Consider the following 24675-nt stretch of genomic DNA (forward strand, 5'->3'; position numbering starts at 1 on the left):
CTAATCAGAGAGAATATCAGCTTTATTTTGAAGATGGAGTGAACTGAATTTTTTTTAATTCTTCCAATAAATTTTAAAGAATAAGTTACAGCCAGATAATTTTATTGGAATGCAATGAAGATTTTGAAACTTCAACTTTTCAAACTTTAAAAATACTGTATCTCTTAGTAAATGAATTCAGGTTACAGTGTTCATTGAAGAAGTGGGCAACCTATTGCCTGATTAGTGTAATAAATTGAGAAGCAAGATGAAAGGCATTATGAATAACACGGACAACTATTGAGAAAGGGAAGCAAGTAAACTAGTATTCTCCAATAACAGATTAGTACACAGAGCCTATAGCAACAAACAAAGAGGAGGAAGTAGGATACAATTTCAGAGACAATATGGCACAAAGGAGGCCACCATATTGATACTGATAATTATGAAATGGAGAAGTTCCTTCCCTTTCTTTCTACAGTGTTAATCTAAAAAGAAAATATCTAAGAAGTTGCCACAACCACAGCTGAGGGCCGCACAACTGACATGCCCATTGTAAAAAAACTCAATGGCCAAGATACTATTTAAATATGTAAGAAATAGTCAGGAAAGTATTAATTACTGGAAAACAACTCATCTCCCACATTAAGGGAGAATCAATGATATCCTGAATTATTAAGTTAGATGTCAACCAAACAGGTTTACCTTTCAATTAGATGTTCAATCTATTACTCTTCGCAAGCATGTTTTTAAAATCAGAAAAAGAATATACAAGGAGTACCCATCCCGTCTAAACAACATTTCACCTCATTTTCATCGTGCTACAGTTAAGCTCTTGGTACTTTACCTTATAATATAATACAATATAATATCATGGATTTAAAGAATAGCTCGCTTTTCATAGGTCTTGAAAAATTCCATTACAGCTGAACTGAATACATTAGGTACCATCAGATAATGATAATCTGGTGAGACATAATGCTTACAGTGCACACTATATCTTCTGGTATCAGCCAGAAATATTTGGTACTTTCATTAATCTATCTCACTCTCATCCTTGATGTTGACAATATGAAAGTGACCAAGGTATGGGCAATGTCATTCTTAATGCAGCTAGTCCCTGTTACGAATGGTGTGAAAATGTTGCTCATAGGGTCAGCGAGCATGGGCATTACAGTGGGCCTGACAGACTGATATGTACCAGCACATTCTGGCTTAGCAATGAAAGCAACAAGAATCCTCCTCATTTCCCTACTATACCTCTTTAGTAGCATATGACAGCTGATTGTTGAGCTACTGAGAATCTAACCAGCCCAGAAGGCTGGAGTTTTGCTCAGAATTAAATCAATAAATCTACTGTCATGGGACTGTAGTATTTAAAAACACTTGTAAATGCCAACCAGCTGCTCTGGGATTTGATATCACAACCTTGAGCATAGAATGCAAGCCTCTCAACTAAATACATTATGTAGCCAGTCACAAACCCTAAATTTATAACATCTAGATGAGTGCACTGGCTAATATACTGAATGGGCTAACCCCATCACATTCACAGGTGAGGGTAATGCAGTGAGATACAATAACAAGTATATCTCATCAAGAGTGTCAAATTAGGCATTAGAAGACAGGGGTTCAAATCTCAAAATATTTCCAACATTTTTAGTTTTACATTTTTTAGTATCTTCTATTCACATACAACCTGTTCATTCATCAGTGCTGCAGTACACTGTACGGTTAATATGCAGTAACTTAAAGCCCAGAGTTAAAACTGTGATGAGAAATGAGAAGAAATCTGCCTGTTTCCTTCAATTTCTATAGGCTCAGGTGTGTAATCCATGCAAGATAATACTCTGAAGACCTACTTGTCGAATTACTTCTTCGTATCGTTCCTCCCGATCGTCCATGGGATACTGCCCGCGGCGTTCCGCGTGTCGTCGTTGGTGTTGCGCCCTCAATTGATGAATTCTCTCTGTACGAGACTGACTGGGTGGCATGCCGGCCGAAGAAGATGAAGTAGAGCCCTCTCGATGGTGAATGCCTGCCGGAGAACCTCCATCTGAACTACCGGCACTGCTACCATGCTCGTGAGGGGCATTATTGGTGTTCTAAAAGCATGGATGATGGTCATGTGGTGTAACACATTACTTATAACATGCAAGTCAAACAATAGGTTAACTGATATTAGCACTCCCTTATAAATTTTAATGAGAAAAGTGCCTCAAATGTTCCTGGTACTGACATATGGCAGTCTATTTTCTGGGCTGATACCATGAATCTGAACTCAACATCCTTCCTCCAATGACTGTATACAATTATGGGATGCACTGTAGCCTGCGTGGTAATAATGTGGGACAGGAAAAGATACACTGGGCTGCAATGTAAAACTAGTGTCTTGTGCCATTATGCCACAATCATTAGAGGGTGTTTGAAGAAGATACCTTCACAGATCAAATTCTACGGGCATAACCTGTGAAGAGATATAAGGAAGTCATTATCTCAACATTCCACTATCCGGACTGAGTTCAGCTCATTTTAGATAGAATCTAAGAGATGGTGAGACAAACATCACTGAGGCTAGGCCAAGGAATGTTTAAGATACCTTAATACTTCCTATAAGATAGTGAGAGAAGATCTCATGAAGAGCTCAAATTGAGACTATAGCTAACCACTGCAAAAGTAGAATTTAGATCACAGACCTTGCATACTGCAGCTTCCCAGTCCAGGCTATTTTAGCTTAAGATCTTCATTTATTGGACTATTCCTAAGATGATTTTTCTAACATCTCTTAAGAATCTCCAGCTTGGACTGACGATGCAGTAATTTTGTGTGCTCAGATGAGCTGTAGGCCTACATACCCAAAACTTTATCATAATAATAATAATAATAATAATAATAATAATAATAATAACAAATCACAATACTGACATAAGTTCTGACAGTACATTCAGTGCATATAACTACCAAATAAAACTATGGAAACCTATTAATATACATATATATTTTGAAAAAACACAAAAAATGGTACAGAATGAACATACTCTTATTCGAAATGATCACCATGTGCGGCAACACAGCGGCGAGGACGTTGAGGCCACTCATCAATAGCTGCATGAATAGTGTCCAGTGGATTTTTTTTGACAGCTGACACAATTGATTTTGCGGTGCCACTTTTGACATGCTATCACCTTGAGCTTCTGCCACAGAGAATAATCCAATGGATTGAGGTCCAGACTTCAACTAGGCCAGTCAGCAGCAGCGATGAATCGCAGAACGTCGGTTGCCAACCACTGTTGCATCGTTTCTGCTTTGTGTGTAGGAGCACTATCCTGCTGAAATTTCCACGATTTCCCTTCAAACAGATTCGAACTGATACACAGTATCACCATTTCCAACAATGTCTGGTAGTCAGGCACAGAAGTCTTTACTCCATCCTTGCAAAAATGCATTTCTGATGCTCCCCACCAAGAAACTGCCCACCATACCATGACAGAAGCAGGGTGATGTCCGTGCTGCAAACATGGAACTTTCTCTCTTGCTTCTTTGGAGGACCCTGCATATACACAATTGTTTGGCTTGTTAAATGACTCTTCCACAGTGAATATTTTTTCATCTGTAAATATGATGTCACGATACTGCCTCTCCCCATAAGTCATTAACAAGGTCTGGGATCGAACCCGGCGTATCTCCTTTAATTTTTCAGTTAGTAAATGCCGTGTGTATCTTTTATGTGCACCAACACGGAAATCATCCTTCAAAATACGTGACTTAGTTCGTGGAGAAGTAATCATTTCACAAGACAAAACCGTTTGTTTATGCAAATGATTGTGTCGAATGCTTGCACGAACAGCATTCGAACTTCTTTTCTGCATATGGCCTGATCTGACATGATCAACAGTTGCACTCGTTTGTTTAAACCGCGCTATTGTCCGAAACACAAATCGTTCATTGATACCAAGAGGTTTCAGGGAAGAAAAAAATTCCTTAGCTCACTTTCCACAATGAAATAACACCAATACAGTGATACGATTTTCATACCCCACCCAATCCATCTTTCACTGCTGCCTGCTGTTGGCACACTGCAAGCCGGTTACTAACGGAGTCTTGAAGGTGACCTTGTGGATGACAACATATGGCGCTGCTATGCTTCTTCATTCACAATTACCATACTACAGCGTGTTTATTTTTACTGACAGAACTTACGGCAATACTGTAACAACAACAACAACAATAAAAATAATAATAATAATAATAATAATAATAATAATAATAATAATAATAATAATAATAATAAAGTATAACAACAATATTGTTGAGACTGTGAATACTGCACATACATCATCAGAATACTAATTTTAAATTTTATTAAAATTACAAAGAAAAATTTAAAACAGAGAAGTCATAATAATTTTTGTTGTACAAAACTTGCAATATAGTAATGCAAGACACCAAGCATGTATTGGACGAACTGCTTCACACCAACTGATGAGTCAAAAAGAAAGACATCGGCTCAGCAATTAAGATTTCAGTCAATTGAGTCCATTACATTGTCCACACTTTGCTTGACTATAGGAAACCCTGCACATGATGGATGCCATGAATACTGACTCTCAAAATGAAACAGCAGCACCAAACATTTGTCAGAAACTTCTGACATGAAATATGCTATAAGGTGAGGGCTACCTTTACCGGATTATCACAGGTGAACAGTCATGGGTACACCATTATGACCGAGGAAACAAGTGATAATTAATGGAGTACAGATATAAGGGCTCACATAACTCTAAAATTTCAAAGTCACAGCTTTGGTGTGAAAAGTTTGATGGTTGTTGTTTAAAGGGGCCTAACATCTAGGACATCGGCCCATGGAAAGTTTTCATGACAATCTTCTGGGATTGGGATGCACAGTCCACCATAATTTGTGGAGAGTGGCAAAACTCCATACAGTAAGTATGGAGCCTTAAACACCAGGAAGGCACTTCGCATAAAGGAGGCAAAAATTGGAAATGTGATGGGTGTTGCTGTTGGCATTGTGAAATTTCTTTGGTCTCAAGGACTCGAACATCGTCAGTTCACGGAATCCTTGCATCTGTGGATGCGCAGTAAATTGATGTGTCCTATCATTGTGAGATCTGATGGCTTAGCCAAGGAGCAATCTTAAAATAATTTTTCCACTTCAAAGAAGCAATAGCTATATATTTGAGGATGAAGGGAACGGCAGAGGAAAGATATTACAATTGTGGCTGGATTACAAATTTAGGGTTTTACCGGCCTTTTCAATGCCCTAAACTTATCTATGCAAGGTAATGACTGTCTGATTACAGAGATGTTTGATAAAATTGAGGTGTTAAAGAGAAAGCTGGTTTTGTGGGAAAAGCAGTGTGGATGAGGAGAGACAGTGTACTTCCCAGATTTAGATTCAGTTTGTGAAAAAGCATTCCTAAATGATCATGTTTACAAGAGGAAATTTTCACACAGTTTAATGACTTTTCAGAGCTCAAGCCCACTTGAGTTATTTTTTGTTAAACCTTTCTCCGTGTCGTTGAAGATGTTCCAAATACCTTGCAGATGGAGCTCATAGCACTACAGTGCAATATCAGACTGATAGTTAGGTTCAACAACTGCCCTACTTTGCAGAACATTTAAGCAAATTCCCTCAACTAGAGTATCAGAGACTCCATAAGCAGGTGGCAAAAGTACTCTCGATATTTGTTTCTACTAATGTCGGTAAAAATTATTTTTCAGTTTTAAATTTCACCAAGCCCAGGTTGCAAGGATCTCTCACAGACAATAACTTCTGCTATGGTGTGCTACTGATGGTTTCAGGGACACTTGTATGCAATATGCATAGAAAGAATTGTATACAGGAAATATCGGCAGTAAATTACCGTACGCAACACCCTTGTGTATATTTGAAATCAACACAAAATTAAGTGTTCTTTAGTGCATGCTTGCAAAAATCATTTGCTTTCTATCCTATCACCGTATACTTCATGTAATTTAAGGCTCCAATGTTTAGGGCAGTACTCAAAAAGCCCAAGAAAGGATTTTATAATTATAAGACTTCCGAAAAATGTGTTTGAGTTGATGCGCTTCAAGGTCATTATCCCCGCTTTTGCTCTGCTTGTGGTGCCAGTGAATGGGGCTCAGCATGATGTATAGCTTGCTGGCAATCTGGTGCACTGGAATAGTGTGCCTGGTGAACAAAGACTGGAATTGTCAGGTATAAACAACCTGCAGCTTCCTCTAGATACCAGTGGCCTGTCTGCTCCTTATTAGTCAGTTTAATAAAACAAAACCAACATTAAATTTGTCCTTAAGGTCAATATTGATCTGCATCCTGTCTGTGTGTCAGCAATGTAAATGAGCCATGGAACTAGCAAAAGGAAAACCACTATACACAATTTCTGCACCTAATCCTAAGGACCATTGTACAAACATACGTTTTATTGCTCCCTGATATAACATATATACCAATTATACGATCGAATTAATAGGTTATGCCACGTGATCTGTAATGGTAGAAAGTTAAATTAATGCCATAAACCATGATTGAAAATTCTGGCACAGATATTAACTTTTGAGGTGCAAGGGCTGTAGTTTAGTACTATACCTTTACCAAATATCATGTATGTTGTTTTCATGCCAGTCACCTGTGGTATCTAAGTATCGGTAGTGTAATGGTTCGAAATGAACCTGTTTCCCAGCAGATCGGCCTCAAGCAATAGATCACGTAATGCTATATCATTGTCCAACCTCGGTCTGCGTGACATCAGTAGTACATTTGAAGTGAAGTGTGAACCACATATTAGGTAAGGCTACATATATTTGTTATCACTCATTCATGGATAAAGAAAAGCTTAGTGATATTGAAGATGAAGAGAACATTGGATGATGATGATGCTTGCTGTTTAAAGGGGCCTAACATCAAGGTCATCGGCCCCTAATGGTGCGAAATGAGACGAAATGGAGTGACAAATTAAAAGTCCAAAATTCTCCACTGACCAGAATTCAAAACGTGAGGACGAAGAATGAATGGAGATGAATTTAAAACAATCAGTGGATGCGACCCGCAATGCCTTACATTCAGAGATTCTGATGTAAAACAATATGATTACTGACCAAGGGACTGCTGCTATAGCATAACATTGAAACGATGATGCTTGCAGTCTAAAGGGGGTCCAAAATCCAAGTTATCGGCCCCTCATAACGGTATTTATCACTAGGAATGTAGAACCATGGTATTTGTCATGCTGCGGTACTAATCAAAAGTAGCAGAGACTCGCGGTATTCCACACATTATGGTACTACTCACAGGTTATGAAATTCGACGTATACTACAGACCTATGGTTTTTCTCACATTGCGGCTCCATTTACAAGCAACGCAACCCTATGGTGTTCAGCACATAAGATTACTAACCACAGGGACCTTCCCCTATCCTGTGGTGTTCTTCATATAGTGGGTACCAATCATAGGCAAGGCAGAACCATGGTAGCTATCATCCCATGGTCCCGCTCATATGGTGGTACTAATCACAGGTACTGCAAAAGCCGACCGCACGGTGCTCCTGTGTGCTACTAATCACGAACCTATTTGGTACCTAATATAGTGGTACTTCGCGCAAGTAAAAGCTACCCATGATGTTCTCTGCGTGGTGGTACTAATCACAAGTAGTTTCATGGTTGCAAGACAATCAACCCTTGGTCGCCCCTTTTAGTCGCCTCTTACAACAGGCAGGGGATACCGTGGATGTATTCTTCGTCTGCGTCCCCCACCCACAGGGGGTTGTGTGTTTGGTGCGCGAGAGGTATTTTATTTCCCTCAAGTCCGCCGGCAAGCCGGTTAGGACCCCCCTATCCGCCACCTGGGACGCGCCACGTGGGAGTATCACCTCTCCCCCTGCTACGCCAGTGTAGTAGGTTCGTGGGAGAGAGAAAATTGGAAATCATGCAGCATGAAGAAAGTACGATTTCAGAGAAAGTTGTATTCACAACTGGGGGGGGGGGGGGGTAAATAGAAATCGCCAAGCATTTCATAGGCAAAAAGCAAAGCATCCGGATCTTGAAAAGGCTGTGCGATTATGTTGATAATAAGAGACGATACAAATATGCAGTTACAAGTGAAATGTGCCAATTGCAAGCTTTAGCTACAGCCAAGGAGCTAGGCATCATGGGCTTCAAAGCTAGCTACGGCTGACTAAACAGATTTTTAAATCACAATGGATAAGGCTTCTTGAGAAGAAGTAGCATCACTCGATGGCTTCCAGGTAGTGAATCTTCATTGCTACGTAATATATCTGTACAGAGAACATTCATATATAATATGACAAATTGGTAACACGTATCAAACGCTGGTCAGTTTCGAAATGTTGCTCGACAACACTTTGATCAGGAACGGGATATCCTGGGTAATGTTAAAGACTGGTGGCAATAAGAAACAAAGGGGTATGGTCATGTTGTACATAACTGGTGATGGATGAAAACTACCACCTAACGCGATACAGTAAAACCTCGATGCATCGTTTTTCAGAGGGGAGGGGTGAATGATGACGGATGTGGGAAAAAGATAAATGCGGGCAACATAAAAAAATAGGGTGAAAGCAAAATAATAAAATACGGATACTATATTTGGACATTTTTTGTTATGTACACTGACTGACAGAGCAAATGCAACACCAAGAAGGAGTGGTTCGAAAGGGATGAAAGTTGGGGAAAAAACAGAGACGGCACGGACGAATAATTGATGTTTATTTCAAACCGATATGCAGGTTACACAATGCGCACGGCATCGACTCAGTAGGATGTAGGACCACCGCGAACGGCGATGCACGCAGAAACACGTCGAGGTACAGAGTCAATAAGAGTGCGGATGGTGTCCTGAGGGATGGTTCTCCATTCTCTGTCAACCATTTGCCACAGTTGGTCGTCCGTACGAGGCTGGGGCAGAATTTGCAAACGGCGTCCAATGAGATCCCACACGTGTTCGATTGGTGAGAGATCCGGAGAGTACGCTGGCCACGGAAGCATCTGTACACCTCGTAGAGCCTGTTGGGAGATGCGAGCAGTGTGTGGGCGGGCATTATCCTGCTGAAACAGAGCATTGGGCAGCCCCTGAAGGTACGGGAGTGCCACCGGCCGCAGCACATGCTGCACGTAGCGGTGGGCATTTAACGTGCCTTGAATACGCACTAGAGGTGACGTGGAATCATACGCAATAGCGCCCCAAACCATGATGCCGCGTTGTCTAGTGGTAGGGCGCTCCACAGTTACTGCCGGATTTGACCTTTCTCCACGCCGACGCCACACTCGTCTGCGGTGACTATCACTGACAGAACAGAAGCGTGACTCATCGGAGAACACGACGTTCCGCCATTCCCTCATCCAAGTCGCTCTAGCCTGGCACCATGCCAGGCGTGCACGTCTATGCTGTGGAGTCAATGGTAGTCTTCTGAGCGGACGCCGGGAGTGCAGGCCTCCTTCAACCAATCGACGGGAAAGGGAAATTGTTCTGGTCGATATTGGAACAGCCAGGGTGTCTTGCACATGCTGAAGAATGGCGGTTGACGTGGCGTGCGGGGCTGCCACCGCTTGGCGGCGGATGCGCCGATCCTCGCGTGCTGACGTCACTCAGGCTGCGCCTGGACCCCTCGCACGTGCCACATGTCCCTGCGCCAACCATCTTCGCCACAGGCGCTGCACCGTGGACACATCCCTATGGGTATCGGCTGCGATTTGACGAAGCGACCAACCTGCCCTTCTCAGCCCGATCACCAAACCCCTCGTAAAGTCGTCTGTCTGCTGGAAATGCCTCCGTTGACGGCGGCCTGGCATTCTTAGCTATACACATGTCCTGTGGCACATGACAACACGTTCTACAATGACTGTCAGCTGAGAAATCACGGTACGAAGTGGGCAATTCGCCAACGCCGTGTCCCATTTATCGTTCGCTACGTGCGCAGCACAGCGGCGCATTTCACATCATGAGCATACCTCAGTGACGTCAGTCTACCCTGCAATTGGCATAAAGTTCTGACCACTCCTTCTTGGTGTTGCATTTGCTCTGTCAGTCAGTCTAAATATATAATTATTATTATAAAAACAACAATAATGGTGTGTAGCCTCTGGAGCTGGGTGCAGGTCTTTCGAGTTGTCACATGATGGACGATCTACGTGCATATGGAAATGCGGCCCTACCTAAGATGAATTCTAATGTTTAATTCGGCAAACAAACAGCCCCCAAACCGCTGGAATTAACCAAGGAAAGTTAAAATCCTTCACCCGATGGAGACCCCTTGAACCAAAGGGGAACACTCGCTAAGCGTTTAGCTCATACTATACATATAGGTATTCAAATATTGCAACCATGATATAGGCCCACGTGATGAAAATAAAAAGCATGACTTTTACGCTGTTTTGTTTAATTTTTCTTTACACATTTTGTAATAATTGAAATCCTTTAAGTTCAGTTCTCCTATTGCAAAATAAGGAGATACGTGGATATTACGGCGATAACCTGTATTTAGGAAAACATTCTGTAGACTGTTAGCGAACGATAGGTTAGATACCGAACACGGCGCGGCTCCTGCTGCTCGGCTCAGACAATGTAACAGAGGTTAGAAATTCAACATGGCGTGTCTCGAACGATGTTACAGCGGCATGTGCGATGCCGCCAACTTAGCAACTAGTTACAAGACTAGGCTATGAGAAAAGATTAGGCTTTTTTAGGTCCGGCTTGTAACAAGACTATTGGGCAGAGGGCAACAAAACGGTCAAGATGCCTTTAGCATCCCACACACTCCACAAGGTACGATGCGATTAATCACCCTGTGACTAATTAAAATGTATCTCGCGCACTGTGCGATTTTCTCATTTTCAACTAAGTTGGCAGCCCTAGCTAGCCTATACCAACACAGAAAGTGGTGGCAAATTTGAGTTTTACAGTGTGTACATTTTAATTCTTGTAAATAAGAATAATTCCAAGGGTCGGTTAGTGGGTCGAGGAGAAGCGTTGGCACCAGGAGGCTCGTAGTGAAGTTGCGTATGAATAACCTGTGCAAAGCACTCCAGCCTATAATATCCTTGTTCAAGAATCACTCGTACATTCTCGCATAACCGGTTGCCGCTTTCACATGCTATTGAGCTGTCAATCTAAATTCAAAAATCTTGTGCGTATATTTTTCTTATGTACGATCGATCAATGTGGGAAAATTGTGGCCGGGGACAAATAATTTTTCGACGATCGATGCGATAAAATGATAGGTCGAGGAACGATAGATGCAGGGTAATTTAACATTGGTTTATATGGAACATTTTTGGGACCAAAAAAATTGAACGATGAATACGGGAAAATGACAGTTCCGGCAACGATGAACTGAGGTTCTACTGTATTTAAAAGAAAAACCATTCCGAAAGTATCTGAAAGGCATATTGGTGAGAGCAAATCCAAAGGGGTCAATGGACAGTGACCCTGTAGTCAACTGGGTGATGCATGTTTGGCAACATTGTGAAATGGACAACAGACAATGGGATGAAGAGTCAGCCTGTAAGTTTCACCAAGAGGAAAAGTCCTCTCACTTTTAATTATTGTGCTGATGGGGGTGATAGCACCGCACAGTTATCACTGTAAGTACATAGGTGTTAATGTAAGGAATGATCTGCATGGGGGTAATCACATTAATAAAGTTGTAAAGAAAGGTGATCTTCACATGGCTCTGAGGGGATTTAGTGGTTATAGTGAGGATGTAAAGGAGAGGGCATATAAGTCTGTGGTAAAACCCCAATCAGAGCATGGTTCTAGTGTACAGGACCCACACGAGGACTACTTGATAGAAGAACTGGAAGAGATCCAAAGGAAAGCACGATGATTCATTCTGGGCGAACTCCAACAAAGGAGTAGTGTTACGAACATGTTGCAAACTTTGGGCAGGGTATAATATTTTGTGATACAGCAAGGTTTGGCATTTTTGAATTACGAGTTGGTGGCGGTTAATTCAAAATCACGTAATTCGAAGTCCCATTTTAGCGTCCCAACGACTTCGAATTATGAGGTTTTACTGTATGAGTCACCTCCTCTATCTGGACATTATCTTCATATCCAAATACCTTTACATCCTGGTGACTGGAACCTGTTTCTGCCTCAAAGTATCTATACATATCCTTCCATTCATGTGGCTGCCAATTATGTCTGCCATCATGTCATCCTTAGCTGATCTTTTTTCTAAATTCTGTTTCCTTCAATCTCACCTTACTCCTGCAACCATTCCTAACTATTTCTTTCTAATCTGCACCTCCTTCATAATATCGTTATTTTATTTCTCTGTTACCACTTTTAAAGGTACATACTTGTTTTTACACTCCTCAAAACTGTTCTAAACCCATCCCATAGGCTGTTCACATTTTTATTTACCATTTTCCATTTATTATAATTGTTTTTTTTTAAATGTCCCCATGCTTTTCTTATGAACCATATGGTACTGCCTAATAGTCCTCCTTTTATGACATTCCAATTTAACAAATTTATTTTTAACTATGACATAAACAGCTTCATGATCACTTATACCATCTAATCACTTCAGTTTCTCTATAGAGCTCATCTAGTTTTATCAGCAACATGCCTAGAATATTTTTCCCTCTAGTTGGTTCCATCACTTTCTTATTCAGCTGTCCTTCCCCTATTAACTTATTCACCATTTGTTGGTCATGCTTTCTGCCATTCTCATTCCCTTCCTGGTTAAGATTTGGTAAATTCAGATCACCCACTACGATGACGTGCCTATCATCTTTACAGATAAGTTTTACACCTAGAATTTCATGCATTTTGGAAGAGGACCACTGTTATTAACTGATCATATCAAGTGCATTAAATACTATACTGCCGCTGTTGTTTTCTATAGAAATGCAATATTAATCCCATAACAAGCACAGCATCTAAAGTAATTACCTGACTATTACTCTCCATCTGCCGCTGCCGTTGCATGAGCCTGCGATACTGTTCCTGGATGCGTTGCTGTTCTTCTTGTGCTGCTTTCCGTGCTGCTTCTCGCTCCCCATCCTGTTCTTCTTCTAAGCCCGGGCCGTTTCCCATTTCATCCTCTGATCGCAAATCCAAGGACATAGGTACATCAAGTGTCTTCCGGTGTTTACCAAACCTGCAGTCAAAACTCAAATATGAGGAGCCAGATTTTCGTTTTTTATGTTAGTAACATAATTAATGCAATATGAGAAAATAAACACAGGTAGACAGCAATGTGCTGTTTCTCTCTTTGTATATTCTATCAACTATAGTAAAAAACTAGTGAAGATTTTCCATTTGGATCACTCATTAATTCTTTTCGCCTGCATGGGGTCTAATCTGACACTAAGGAATAAAGAGCAAATAGCAACTCAGTATGCATACACAACAGAATTCTGGTAATCTGAACTAGCAGGAATGCGATCTGTTGAGATTCGGAAATGATTGGATTATCCCAAAAACTCGTGATAATTACCCACTCACAAATTCGAGTCACATCCAGCTGCGTGATTTTTTCATCAGCCATCCATTGCAAATATCGCTGTTCCAGTGCTGCTTTGAATTATATCTACAATACAGCCACAGTATTAACAACCACAAGTAAACATTGCATTTTGACTGAGGAGTGAGGGTAGTGTGATGAAGTTGAAGTGTCACTACTGCCGAATACCCTTGAATTGGCATTTTGCTATGTAGAACAACATGCTGCTAGCATACCGACCAGCATGATGTTTATGTGACATAGCGCAATATCGCATCATCAAGCAGGCTTAGTATCTTACACTAAAAGATTGCTGATTTTTCCCATTAAGAGAGAATTACTGTGTTTTCATACAAATGTGAAAGTTACCTAAATTAAAAAGAAAATACAGTATTGTTAAGCAGTGCATTACAAAATACAGTCATGATATTTTCATGCAACAAACATGTTTTGTAAGTACGGTTGACTCCTATTAAACATACAGCATATTAGGATTTAATTAAAAATGAACTGAAATTGGATTTTATTCTGCTACATGCTAGATTTAATAATAATAATAATAATAATAATAATAATAATAATAATAATAATAATAATAATAATAATAATAATAATTTTTAAGTACTACTTGATTAAATCCTTTCTTCACATTGCTAGAGGACTTATTTTTACCTCTATCATGGAATGTGTTTGGACTAACCACAATTACCACTTCATTAAATCCTTTCTTTACATTGCTACAGGAATTTTATTTCCCCCCCCCCCCCCTCTATCACAGAATCTGTTCAGACCAACCAAAATTCTGGATTTGCGGGGTTCGAACTACAGAGATCCTACTGTGAAGAAATCATGATGTGTCAATGGTACTCATTTGGAGGAGACAGTCCTCTGCCAAATTACTCTCAAAAATGCTTGAAAATGTCACAAACATACAAAACCTGAAGGAAATAAAGGAATTAGATTCCACCAGAGTATAAGAATACATTCGGACTGAGCAGCGGTCGCTTGGTAGGCCAAGGCCCTTCAGGGCTCTACTGCCATGGAATTATGTTAGAGTATAAGAATATATGTATATGAAAATGGCTGCACTTTGTCTTTTTAAACAAAACTAGTTTTACAAAAAATAAATAACAAAATAAGATTATGCAGTTATCATATGTATGAGACTATAGCAAATCATGGCAAATTTTAGGAGGGAGAAGGATGCATTCCTCTGTTTCCCCTGCTGGTAATAACCACAAATGTTCTTAGTATTATATATTATTTCATTGAAATCACAGTTAGATAATAATTCATGTGCTTTCAGACAGCAGAAAAATGATAAGATGTCAATTGAGTTACTATGGTATAACCTAATGAAAAATTATGAAATTTGGTTGAAAATATTCAACAGCATTGGAAATTAGCATCGAGGTACTCCCACCTCATATACATATGCACTGTATATTCACCACACTGACAAGCCCTTTGATTAAAAGTCAATTTCTAAAATATGTTATTAATTTACATAGGAAAATATTTAAACCAGTTTTTACCAATATTTTTACAGTAATACAATGTGTCCACGCTAGAGATATATAAATATACCGCTTAATTTGCAAGAACTATTCATCATATCAATCAACAGATAAACAATTTCTCCAAGAGCTGATCTTCAATATTTCGTATCACTGTCGAGTCATAAGTCACTCATGTGTGGAATGGCATTGGAAGAGCTTGAGCATAAATCTGAGTGTGAAAGGAGCATACCAAAACTAATTGTATGGTTAGGATTGCATAAAAATTATGTGATCAGACATTTTATATTTTTTATTTTTTTTCACGAGACCATAGTGACAGGCCACACCTAATTAAACATGTTGGAAAACTCGATGACTCCTGGTTTCACCCTCTGGCAGGGACTTCCGCTTTTCATGGACATTCAGTAGGAAGAGGCAGGACCTTACTGCCTGGTTAACTTGATCCCCAGATTTGACCCCTTCAGATGTTCTTGCACGGTTTTATTTTTTGCTTTACATTGCACCGACACAGATAGATCATATGGCGATGATGGGACAGGAAAGGCCTAGGAATAGGAAGGAAGCGGCCATGGCCTTAATTAATGTACAGCCCCAGCATTTGCTTGGTGTGAAAATGGGAAACCACAGAAAACCATCTTCAGGGCTGCCGCCAGTGAGGTTCGAACCCACTATCTCCCGGATGCGAGCTCACAGCTGCGTGTCCCTAACCGCATGGCCAACTCGGCATGGAGGTTTATTAAGGACGTTGTGTACAGGAGAAAAGTTTGAGACCTGGCTTATTTGAGACTATGTATCATTGAAGCAGCTGAGCTTGTAACACCTCAAATGCTCATAAACACATGACAAAAGCTTGATTATCATTAAGATATCGGCAGAGCTAAAAATGGTGCCCATATTTTCAGTTACTCAGTACAGTGTTGGATAAATAATTTTAATACACCATATGGATACTAAAATGCAAGCTTGTACTTATGTATACCTCTAGCCCAGACAATCTGTTTAACAATAATACTTCATCTAAAGTCAAATTATTAAGAAGCAGTATGTAATTTCATCACATAATTTAGTATACTTATTTTTAGTATTCTAAAATTAAAATTAGTAATTGGAAATATGTAACTGCAGGTCACTGCTACCTAGCCCACACAATTTATGGCAGGTCATAATTAGAGCCCTGCATATCCATAAAATTAGTGTTTTAGCGGATACAAACTGTATGGCAGTGCAGATAATTTTGCTGATAATTTCTAAATAATGACGTTTATTGATTTTCCCTCAGGTATACTCTTATTTTTGCTTGTGATTAGGTGACTCATGACAGTGGTATGGGAGAATGGTGATATATAAAGAACCTTGAGACCATAAAGCTGTAAATCTGACCTGAGCCTACCTGACACCTGCCCGCAATTCATGGAAGGAAGGAAGGAAGGAAGGAAGGAAGGAAGGAAGGAAGGAAGGAACAAGGTCAATACGTCGGTAGTTGTCGCAAGAGAAAATCTCTCAAACCTGTGACTGTAGGGGTTCTGGTGCCAGGTGTCAGGCCTATTGTATTATGTTAACAGATCTATCAGTTTCAATAGCTTGGGTGTGATATACTGTAATTAAATATTTACAATATCTGCAGATAACAATTCGCGGATGCAGATAACCATTCACGGATGCATATGAAGGAAGTGCGGATGTGGAGCGGATGTGGATATTATTTTGTACATCCGCGCAGTGCTCTAGTCATAATGAGTGATTTTCTCAAATTCTGGAAGATATCAATAATGGATAAATCCACATCCTCAATACATGTCAAAATGTTGCTTGATTAGGAATCTCAGAATGATTTGCAGGGGCAGATTAAAAAAAAAAAAAAAAAAAAAACAACCATTCCAAAATTTTGAAATTCCATCCACATAGCTTGGAGGATGGAAAGTTATCCAAGTGCTTGCTTTCAGCATTGAAAATACAAAATGATTTTATGATCAGAGATTTCTCCAAAACATTACGGTGAATTATACAACATCCCGACTAATCCTGAGCAACTTTCTCCAGATGACCACAGATATTTGGATTAGCGATGCCTGGATACTTGAATACCTGAGCTTTACCCAGTGCATTTGGGTAATAAGGAGCACGTACCTGCAATACCTGGGTACCCATCCACTCAAACACTGATTCTCATATTACCCAGGTACTTGTTTGTTACAATTCTGCAACCTATAATCTTATGATAATCAGGAGGATGAATAAAGACCAATTATTTGAAAATATTCAAACTACGGTATCTAAAAAAAAGGTAGAAAGAATCAAGTTAGTGTTCTAAAATAAATTGTAATGGCTGACATAAATGACATGTGAATGAAATGAAAACCTACAACCTGTTTTCCAGTCAGTGACTGGGTCAGGGATGGAATGAATGAAGCCCCCATTTTGTGGCGAGGATAGGAATTGTGCCGGCTGCCGAGGCCTGTCACACTCCTCTGGGAAAATGATTAATGACTGACAGATGAAATGAAGTGATAGTGGAGTGTGTTGCTGGAATGAAAGATGACAGGGAAAACAGGAGTACCAAGAGAAAAATCTGTCCTGCCTCTGCTTTGTCCAGCACAAATCTCACATGGAGTGACCAGGATTTGAACCATGGAACCCAGCGGTGAGAGGCCGGTGCGCTGCTGCCTGAGCTACGGAGGCTCAAATGACAAGTGAATACCAATGTAAAATAATTTGCTTTTATTTTTCTCCTGCATATCCACTAATTTGAAAGGAAGGCATTTCCTTGTGGAGAATACGTATATGCCCCCGCCCCAAATGTGCTGGAATAATTTACATTAGTCACAGACAGTTATTTAGTCTACACTTAAACCTGATGGCCACACATTAGATATTATTAACAAAAATACGGCATAATGGGCCAACCTTATACATTCCAACAAGTGGGCGGACCGTTTGGAAAGCTCAGTTGACTATTTCTAAACAGACTGTAAACAAATCATGTTTTAATTACTTTTTACAAAAATACACATACAGTAGAACCCCGCTTTGACATGCCCACTTTTAATGAAGATTTTCGTAAGTCCCGGCCAAATCGCTATATGTACAATGTTATTTAAACCCCCTTCTAACGAACCCCAGTGTAAGGATTATACACTATTTTACATAAATTATGATTGCATATCCTGCTGAAACAAAAAAATGTATAAGATATTTTTTTGAAACTTGTTTTAGATGTTACTTAATATCAGTTTTCTCGTTATCTCAGTTCGAAGTTGGCACAATAAATGAAAGTGCTCCTTTAGTGATGTGTGGAACCATGATATAATTATGCAGCCTCTGGAAATCAGTTACCAACAAGCAACAGTCATGGTCATGCCTGTTGCTCTTCATTGGTCCATTCTCCAGAGAGAGCAGCTTCTTTAGCTTATAGCCACAGCATTGTTACACTGGCTATGCGTTTCGTCTCATGGCTCCAATTGCTGCTTAAGAATCACGTGGAGGGTGCAGACTGAAGAAAATCTCCAGCCACTGTTTGTTTGTTCTTGTGTTACAAGTTGAGCTGACAGTTACATTTGTGTCTCTGTTAGTTGTCCTGTGAGTTACGGTGGACTACCTTTGTTATGACTGCTAAATGTAAGAAGCTAAATCTTCAAAATAAGATAGACATCATTAAAGATGTTGGAAAAAATAGCCTTTGTCGGAGATGGCAAGAAATTATGACCTGGGATCCTCTACGCCATTTGGCATCCTGAAACAAAAGGACACTGTTCTGACCATGGAAATGCTGTGTGGTTCTGGGCCAAATATACGGAGCAAAATTCTTTCTTCATCATAGGAGGAACTTTGAATCATTTTAATGAAATAGTTCAAGGGAAAAAAGAGTGAGAATGCTCCAACTGATGGGAACATACTAAAACAGAAAGCTCAAGAAAACACACTTAACCTGGGTTTGGTCAATCTCTATGCTTCTAATGACTAGTTTATCAATTAAAAAAGGGCACAATCTTTCATTCCAAAACATGTGCAGCGAGAGTGCGGAAATTCATTACGACACAGTTGTGTGCTGGAAGAAGGATATGATGCTAAGGATACTGTATTTTTAATGCCGAGAAAAGGGAGTATTTTACAATTTGCTCCTGTGTAAAACATATATTGTTCGCAAAAAAATATGGCATAGAGACATAAAATAGAAAAAAGAAGTAAAGATAGACTGATGCCATTGCTATGTGTTAAGAGCAAAGGGGGTGAAAAATCACACCTGCTAATACTTGGAAAATTCTGGAATCCAAAGATGTTTCAAAAACATCCATACACCACCATGCAAATGTGGCTTTAATAAAAATGCGTGGATGATGTCAGAAACATTTGTAAAATGTTTACGTTATTGGAAACGCTGGCAACCAAGAATGAGTTAGCTGGAAAATTTATAATGTCCAATAATGGACCAACTATACTGGTATTATAAATTTACTTATTCGGAACAAATATTTCAGGTTCTCTATGGGAATCAACATCTTTACACAACACTTTTGTCGGAAATCACCCAGCACAAATCATGCTCCTTTTGTTCGATTCTTTCCAGTTCTTGAATTAAGTAATCCTGGCGAGCTTGACATACACTAGAACTGTACTCTAATTGTGGTCTTACCAGCGGCTTTTATGCTCTCTCCTTTACAACCTTACTACAACCCCTAAGTACCCTCATAAACATTTGAAGAGATCTGCAACCATTATTTACAATCCCATTTGTGTGATTACCCCAATAAAGTAATTTCCTTATATTAACACCTAGGTACTTGCAGTGATTCTCAGAGGTACTTTAACCCAATCAACATAGTAATTGAAACTAAGAGGACTTTTCACTGTGGTGAAACCTAACTGGACTTGCTGCCCATCTCACAACATTGTCCAGTTCTTTTTACAATTGCTCACAAATCTGTAACTTATTTATTACTCTAAACATAATCTGCAAAAACTCTTATCAGTGATTCCAGTTCTTTACTTGTATTATTTATGTACATTATAAAAAATTAAGATTAAATAATACTGCGTTGAGTAATTCCCCTCTTAAACTAACTTTTAGAGTTCTATTTTCTAGAAATGTAGCCACCCAATCAGTCACTCTTCTGTCCAGTCCAATTGCCCTCATTTTTGTTAGTAGTCTCCCAGGGTCTACCCTATAAAAAGTCTAGGAACGGTCAATAGCGATACAGACCATTTGGTCTCCCGGATCCAAAATACCTGCTGTATGTAGCTGGAATCCTACAAGTTGAGCTTCAGTGGAATATCTTTTCTAAACACGAACAGCCTTCTATCAAACCAGTTAGTAATTTTGCAAACATTACAGAAAGAATATTTCCAAAGCTTTACATGCAACACATGTCAAGCTCACTGGCTTGTAATTATCGGATTTATGTTTATCACCATTTCCTTTGAACAAGGGGGCTACAATAGCAACTCTTCATTCATTTGGTATAGCTCCTTCATGCAAATAGGAATCAAAGAAGTTGTGATTGGCAAACGATACCAGTGTTCGAGTGGGATCGAGCTACCCGATACACAATGAGGTTTGAGCCTGTTCGAAGCAGCTCGAACAGTCAGGTGACCGAAGGCAGAGTCTGATTTGGGCTACAGTGTGAACATGCAGATAAGCAAACAGCATATGAAGTGAAGCACCACTGATGAAGGTGTGTGTATGATATTGATAATAAAGGTATGTGTTGTCATATATTACAAAAGTATGTGTTTCTTTATTTTGAAAGGAAATTCAAAATACCAACTTTCACGTCTGTAACAGCTTCAGTTTTTAAAATAAAGTATCCTCGTAAACATATTTCAACTCCTTATTTACTTATTTTCAACCTCACACCCTTACGTCGATTTTCCGGAAAAAAAACCTAATGCTTGTTTCTTTATTATTAAAGGAGATTTGAAATACTAATTTTCACGTCTGCAGCATCTTCAGTTTTTGAGATATAAGTATCCTCAGAAAAGTAATTCAACTCCTTTTTCACCCCCTCCCTTCATACCCATTAAGTTGATTCCCCCCTCCCCAAAAGTGTGTGTTTCTTTATTTTTAAAGGAGATTTCAAATACCAATTTTCACGTGTGTAACATCTTTAGATTGTGAGGTATACACTAAGTATCCTCATACAAAGAATTCAACCAATTTTTCAATTCATTCACCCCCCCCAAGTGAATTTTCCGAAGACAAAAGAACACGTGTTTCTTTTTTCTGAAATAAAATTCCAAATACAAATTTTCATGCCTGTAACCTCTTCAGTTTTTGAGACATAAGTATCCTCATGAAAAGAATTCAACTCCATTTTCACTCCATAGCCGCCCGTTAAGTTGGTTTCACCCCACTCAAAAAAAAGTGCGTTTCTTTATTTTTCAAGGAGATTCCAAATTCCAATTTCTACGCCTGTAACCTCCAGTTTTGAGACATGTGTTTCTCCAGAAAAAGAATTCAATTTTTCACTTCCTTTCACACACCCCACTTAAGTGAATTTTCCAAAAATAAACAGTATCCGTTTCTTTAAAAGGTCTTCCAAATACGAATTATCGTGACTGTAACATCTTCAGTTTTTGAGATGTATGAATCGTCGTAAAAGGAATTCATCTCTTTTTCATCCCCCCCCGAAATGCATGTTTCTTTATTTTTAAAGGAGATTCCAAATACCAGTTTTCACGTTTGCAACATCTTTAGATTTTTTGGTATGTATGTATTCATACAAATAATTCAACTAATTTTTCAATTTTTTCTCACACACACACACACACACACACACACATACACACACACGCGCGCGCGCGCGCGCCGAAAACAAATAATACGTGTTACTGTAGATATGCTATTTTAAAAACCCACCCCCTTTTTTGGTTCCCCTTAAGTGGATTTCCGAAAAAAATTTATGTTTCTTTACTTTTACAGGAAATAAATGCCAGTTTTCAAATCTGTAATATGTTACGTGTCTGAGATAATTTGCAGATTTTTGTGTTTTTGGATAATCCTAAGAATAGGGGGTGAACAGGAGTGACAAATGGGGTGAATTTTTTAAGAGTATATCTGCAAATTATCTCAGACACACAACATATTACAGATTTGAAAACTGGTATTTGGAATTTCCTGTAAATGTAAAGGAACATAAATATTTTTTTTGGAAAATCCACTTAAGGGCAACTGAAAAAGGGGGTGAATTTTTAAAATTAGTGTATCTAAAGTATATCTCAAAAACTTAACAAGTTGCAGACATGAAAATTGGTATTTAGAATCTCCATTAAAAGTAAGGAAACAACACGTATTCTTTGGTTTTCGGAATAACCCCTTAACTGGGAAAGGGGGAGGGGGGGTGAAAGAATTGAAAAATTAGTTGAATTATTAGTACCAAAAAATCTAAGGATGTTACAAATGTGAAAACTGGTATTTGGAATCTCATTTTAAAATAAAGAAACACACATTTGGTGGGGGAATCAACTTGGTACGGGGGGAATGAAAACGGAGATGAATTCCTTTACCAGGATACATTTATCTGAAGGTTAGAGACATGGAAATTGGTTTTGAAATCTCCTTTAAAAATAAAGAAACACACATTTTTTGGGTGGGGAGAAACAAACTTAACGGGCGGGTTTGGAGGAAAAAAGAGTTGAATTATTTTCATGAGGATACTTATATCTCAAAAACTGAAGATGTTACGGACATGAAAATTTGTATTTGAAATTTTCTTTCAAAGTAAAGAAACACGTAATCTTTTGTCTTTGGAAAATCCACTTAAGGGGGGTGCATTATTTGAAAAATTAGCTGAATACTTTGTATGATGATACTTATATCTCAAGAACTAAAAATGTTACAGACGTGAAGTTAATATTTGGAATCTCCTTTAAAAATAAAAATCACGCCTTTTGGGGGTGGGGATCAACTTGGGAGCAGGGGCAGTGAGAAAGGGGTTTAATTCCTTTTTATGAGGATATATATATATATATATATATATATATATCTCAAAACTGAAGAGGTTACAGTCATGATAATTGGCATTTGGAAGGTCCTTTATAAATAAACTTTTTTTTTTTTCCAGAAAATTCACTTATGGGGGGCTGAAAAGAAGTGAAAAAAATTTAATTCTTCTTATGGAGAAACTTATATCTCAAAAACTTAATGTTACACATGTGAAAATTGGTATTTGGAATCACATTAAAAAAATAAAGAAACATGCATTTTTTGGAGGTGGGAATCAACAGGCTGGGATGAAAAAAGAGTTGAATTCTTTTGAGGATACTTATATCTAAAAAACTGAAGATATTAGAGGCATGAACATTTGTATTTGGAATCTTCTTTCAAAGTAAAGAAACACGTGTTCTTTTGTCTTCGGAATATCAACTTAAGGGAGGTGAATGAATTGAAAAATTATTTGAATTCTTTGTGTGAGGATACTTATATCTCAAAAACTAAAGATGTTAAAGACGTGAAATTTGGTACAGTCAAACCTCCGTAGAACGATTACGATACGATAAACCCGGGTACAGCGATCATTTTATATGGTCCCGGCAAATATCCTATATTTACTATGTTAATTACCTCTCATTAGAACGATGAAGTGATTTTAGTAACACCCTGTTGTAACGAAGACAAAGTTTTGAGGATCTTACTATTTTTTGCTTCTATGGATCTGACCATAACAGTACCTAGTGTTTGTTAAACTTCTCGACCTTCAGTGCTGTATTCTTAGAAGCTTCCATACATACTTTGCTGGCAGTAAGCAGGTAGCGAATAGCCGCGGAAAGCAATGTTCAGCGGCAAGTAGCAAGAGTCAAAGAGCTCCTGTGTTTGAAACAGTGTTAACTGTTGTAGCCTGTACATTATTGAGCTTGAGTTGCAGTCAGAAGTGTTGTGTTGATCTCATACGAAGTTTATTTACGTGATACCCATGTGCAATCTGTAAATGTTTTTAAGGTGATAAATACGTTTTGGACTTGGCTAATGAGATTTGGACAGTGGCTGGAACTCATAAACAGATAAGCTTAGAGACTAAACTGGAAGTTTTCAAAGACATTGATAATGGGATGAAACAGATAGACATGGCGAGGAAGTATGGACTTGCACAATCGATGATGACTATGTTCCTTAAAAAAACTAAAAGAAATTGAAGAAAGTTTTCTAGGTGGCAAGTTTAACCCTTCAAGAAAAAGAATGAAGACGGCTGCTGCTGACAATGTGGACAGTGCTACACTGCTGTGATTTAACGAGATGCGTGTGCAGAACATTCCAATTAATGGCTGCTTGATATGTCAAACAGCCTTAGATTTCGCTAAGTTGCTTGGCATGGGATAATTTTTAAAGTGATTTCAGGCGAAAAAAAATCGGCACCTTTAGGTGATGCAGAATATTGGCGGAAAAATACCATTTGTAAACTGCTGGAAAAGTACGGGCCTGAAAACATGTACAATGCGGATGATACGGGATTGTTTTACCAGCTGATATCAGAGAAGACGATGGTTTTTAGAGGAGAAAAATGTAAAGGAGGGAAGCAATCTAAAGTACGCCTAACGGTTCTTCTCTGCAGCAATGCAACGGGGACACATACGTTGACACTATTGGTGATCGGAAGATCAGCAAACCCCCGATGCTTCAAAACTGTAAAAAGTTACCAGGTAAGAGTATATACATTTTATTTTATCTTTCTTTAATTCATAAGTTGATACAGTA

The 24675-nt window shown here is 38.9% G+C and overlaps 1 protein-coding gene across 8 annotated transcripts in view; it reads right to left on the bottom strand.

Annotated features, from left to right (window-relative positions):
- Positions 1–24675, bottom strand: part of baz (bazooka) — an 842954-nt gene that overhangs the window by 90149 nt on the left and 728130 nt on the right. For 7 of the 8 annotated variants that reach the window (XM_068226299.1, XM_067141558.2, XM_067141556.2 and 4 more), the window contains 2 exons: positions 12918–13125; positions 1842–2084 (listed from right to left, as the gene is read on the bottom strand). In XM_068226299.1, the coding sequence (XP_068082400.1) occupies positions 1842–2084; positions 12918–13125 (451 nt within the window). The remainder of the gene's footprint in view (positions 1–1841; positions 2085–12917; positions 13126–24675) is intronic. The other variant, XM_067141559.2, reaches the window with a different exon arrangement.

The sequence above is a fragment of the Anabrus simplex genome, chromosome 2 (genome assembly GCF_040414725.1).
Source record: "Anabrus simplex isolate iqAnaSimp1 chromosome 2, ASM4041472v1, whole genome shotgun sequence".
NCBI lineage: Eukaryota > Metazoa > Arthropoda > Insecta > Orthoptera > Tettigoniidae > Anabrus > Anabrus simplex.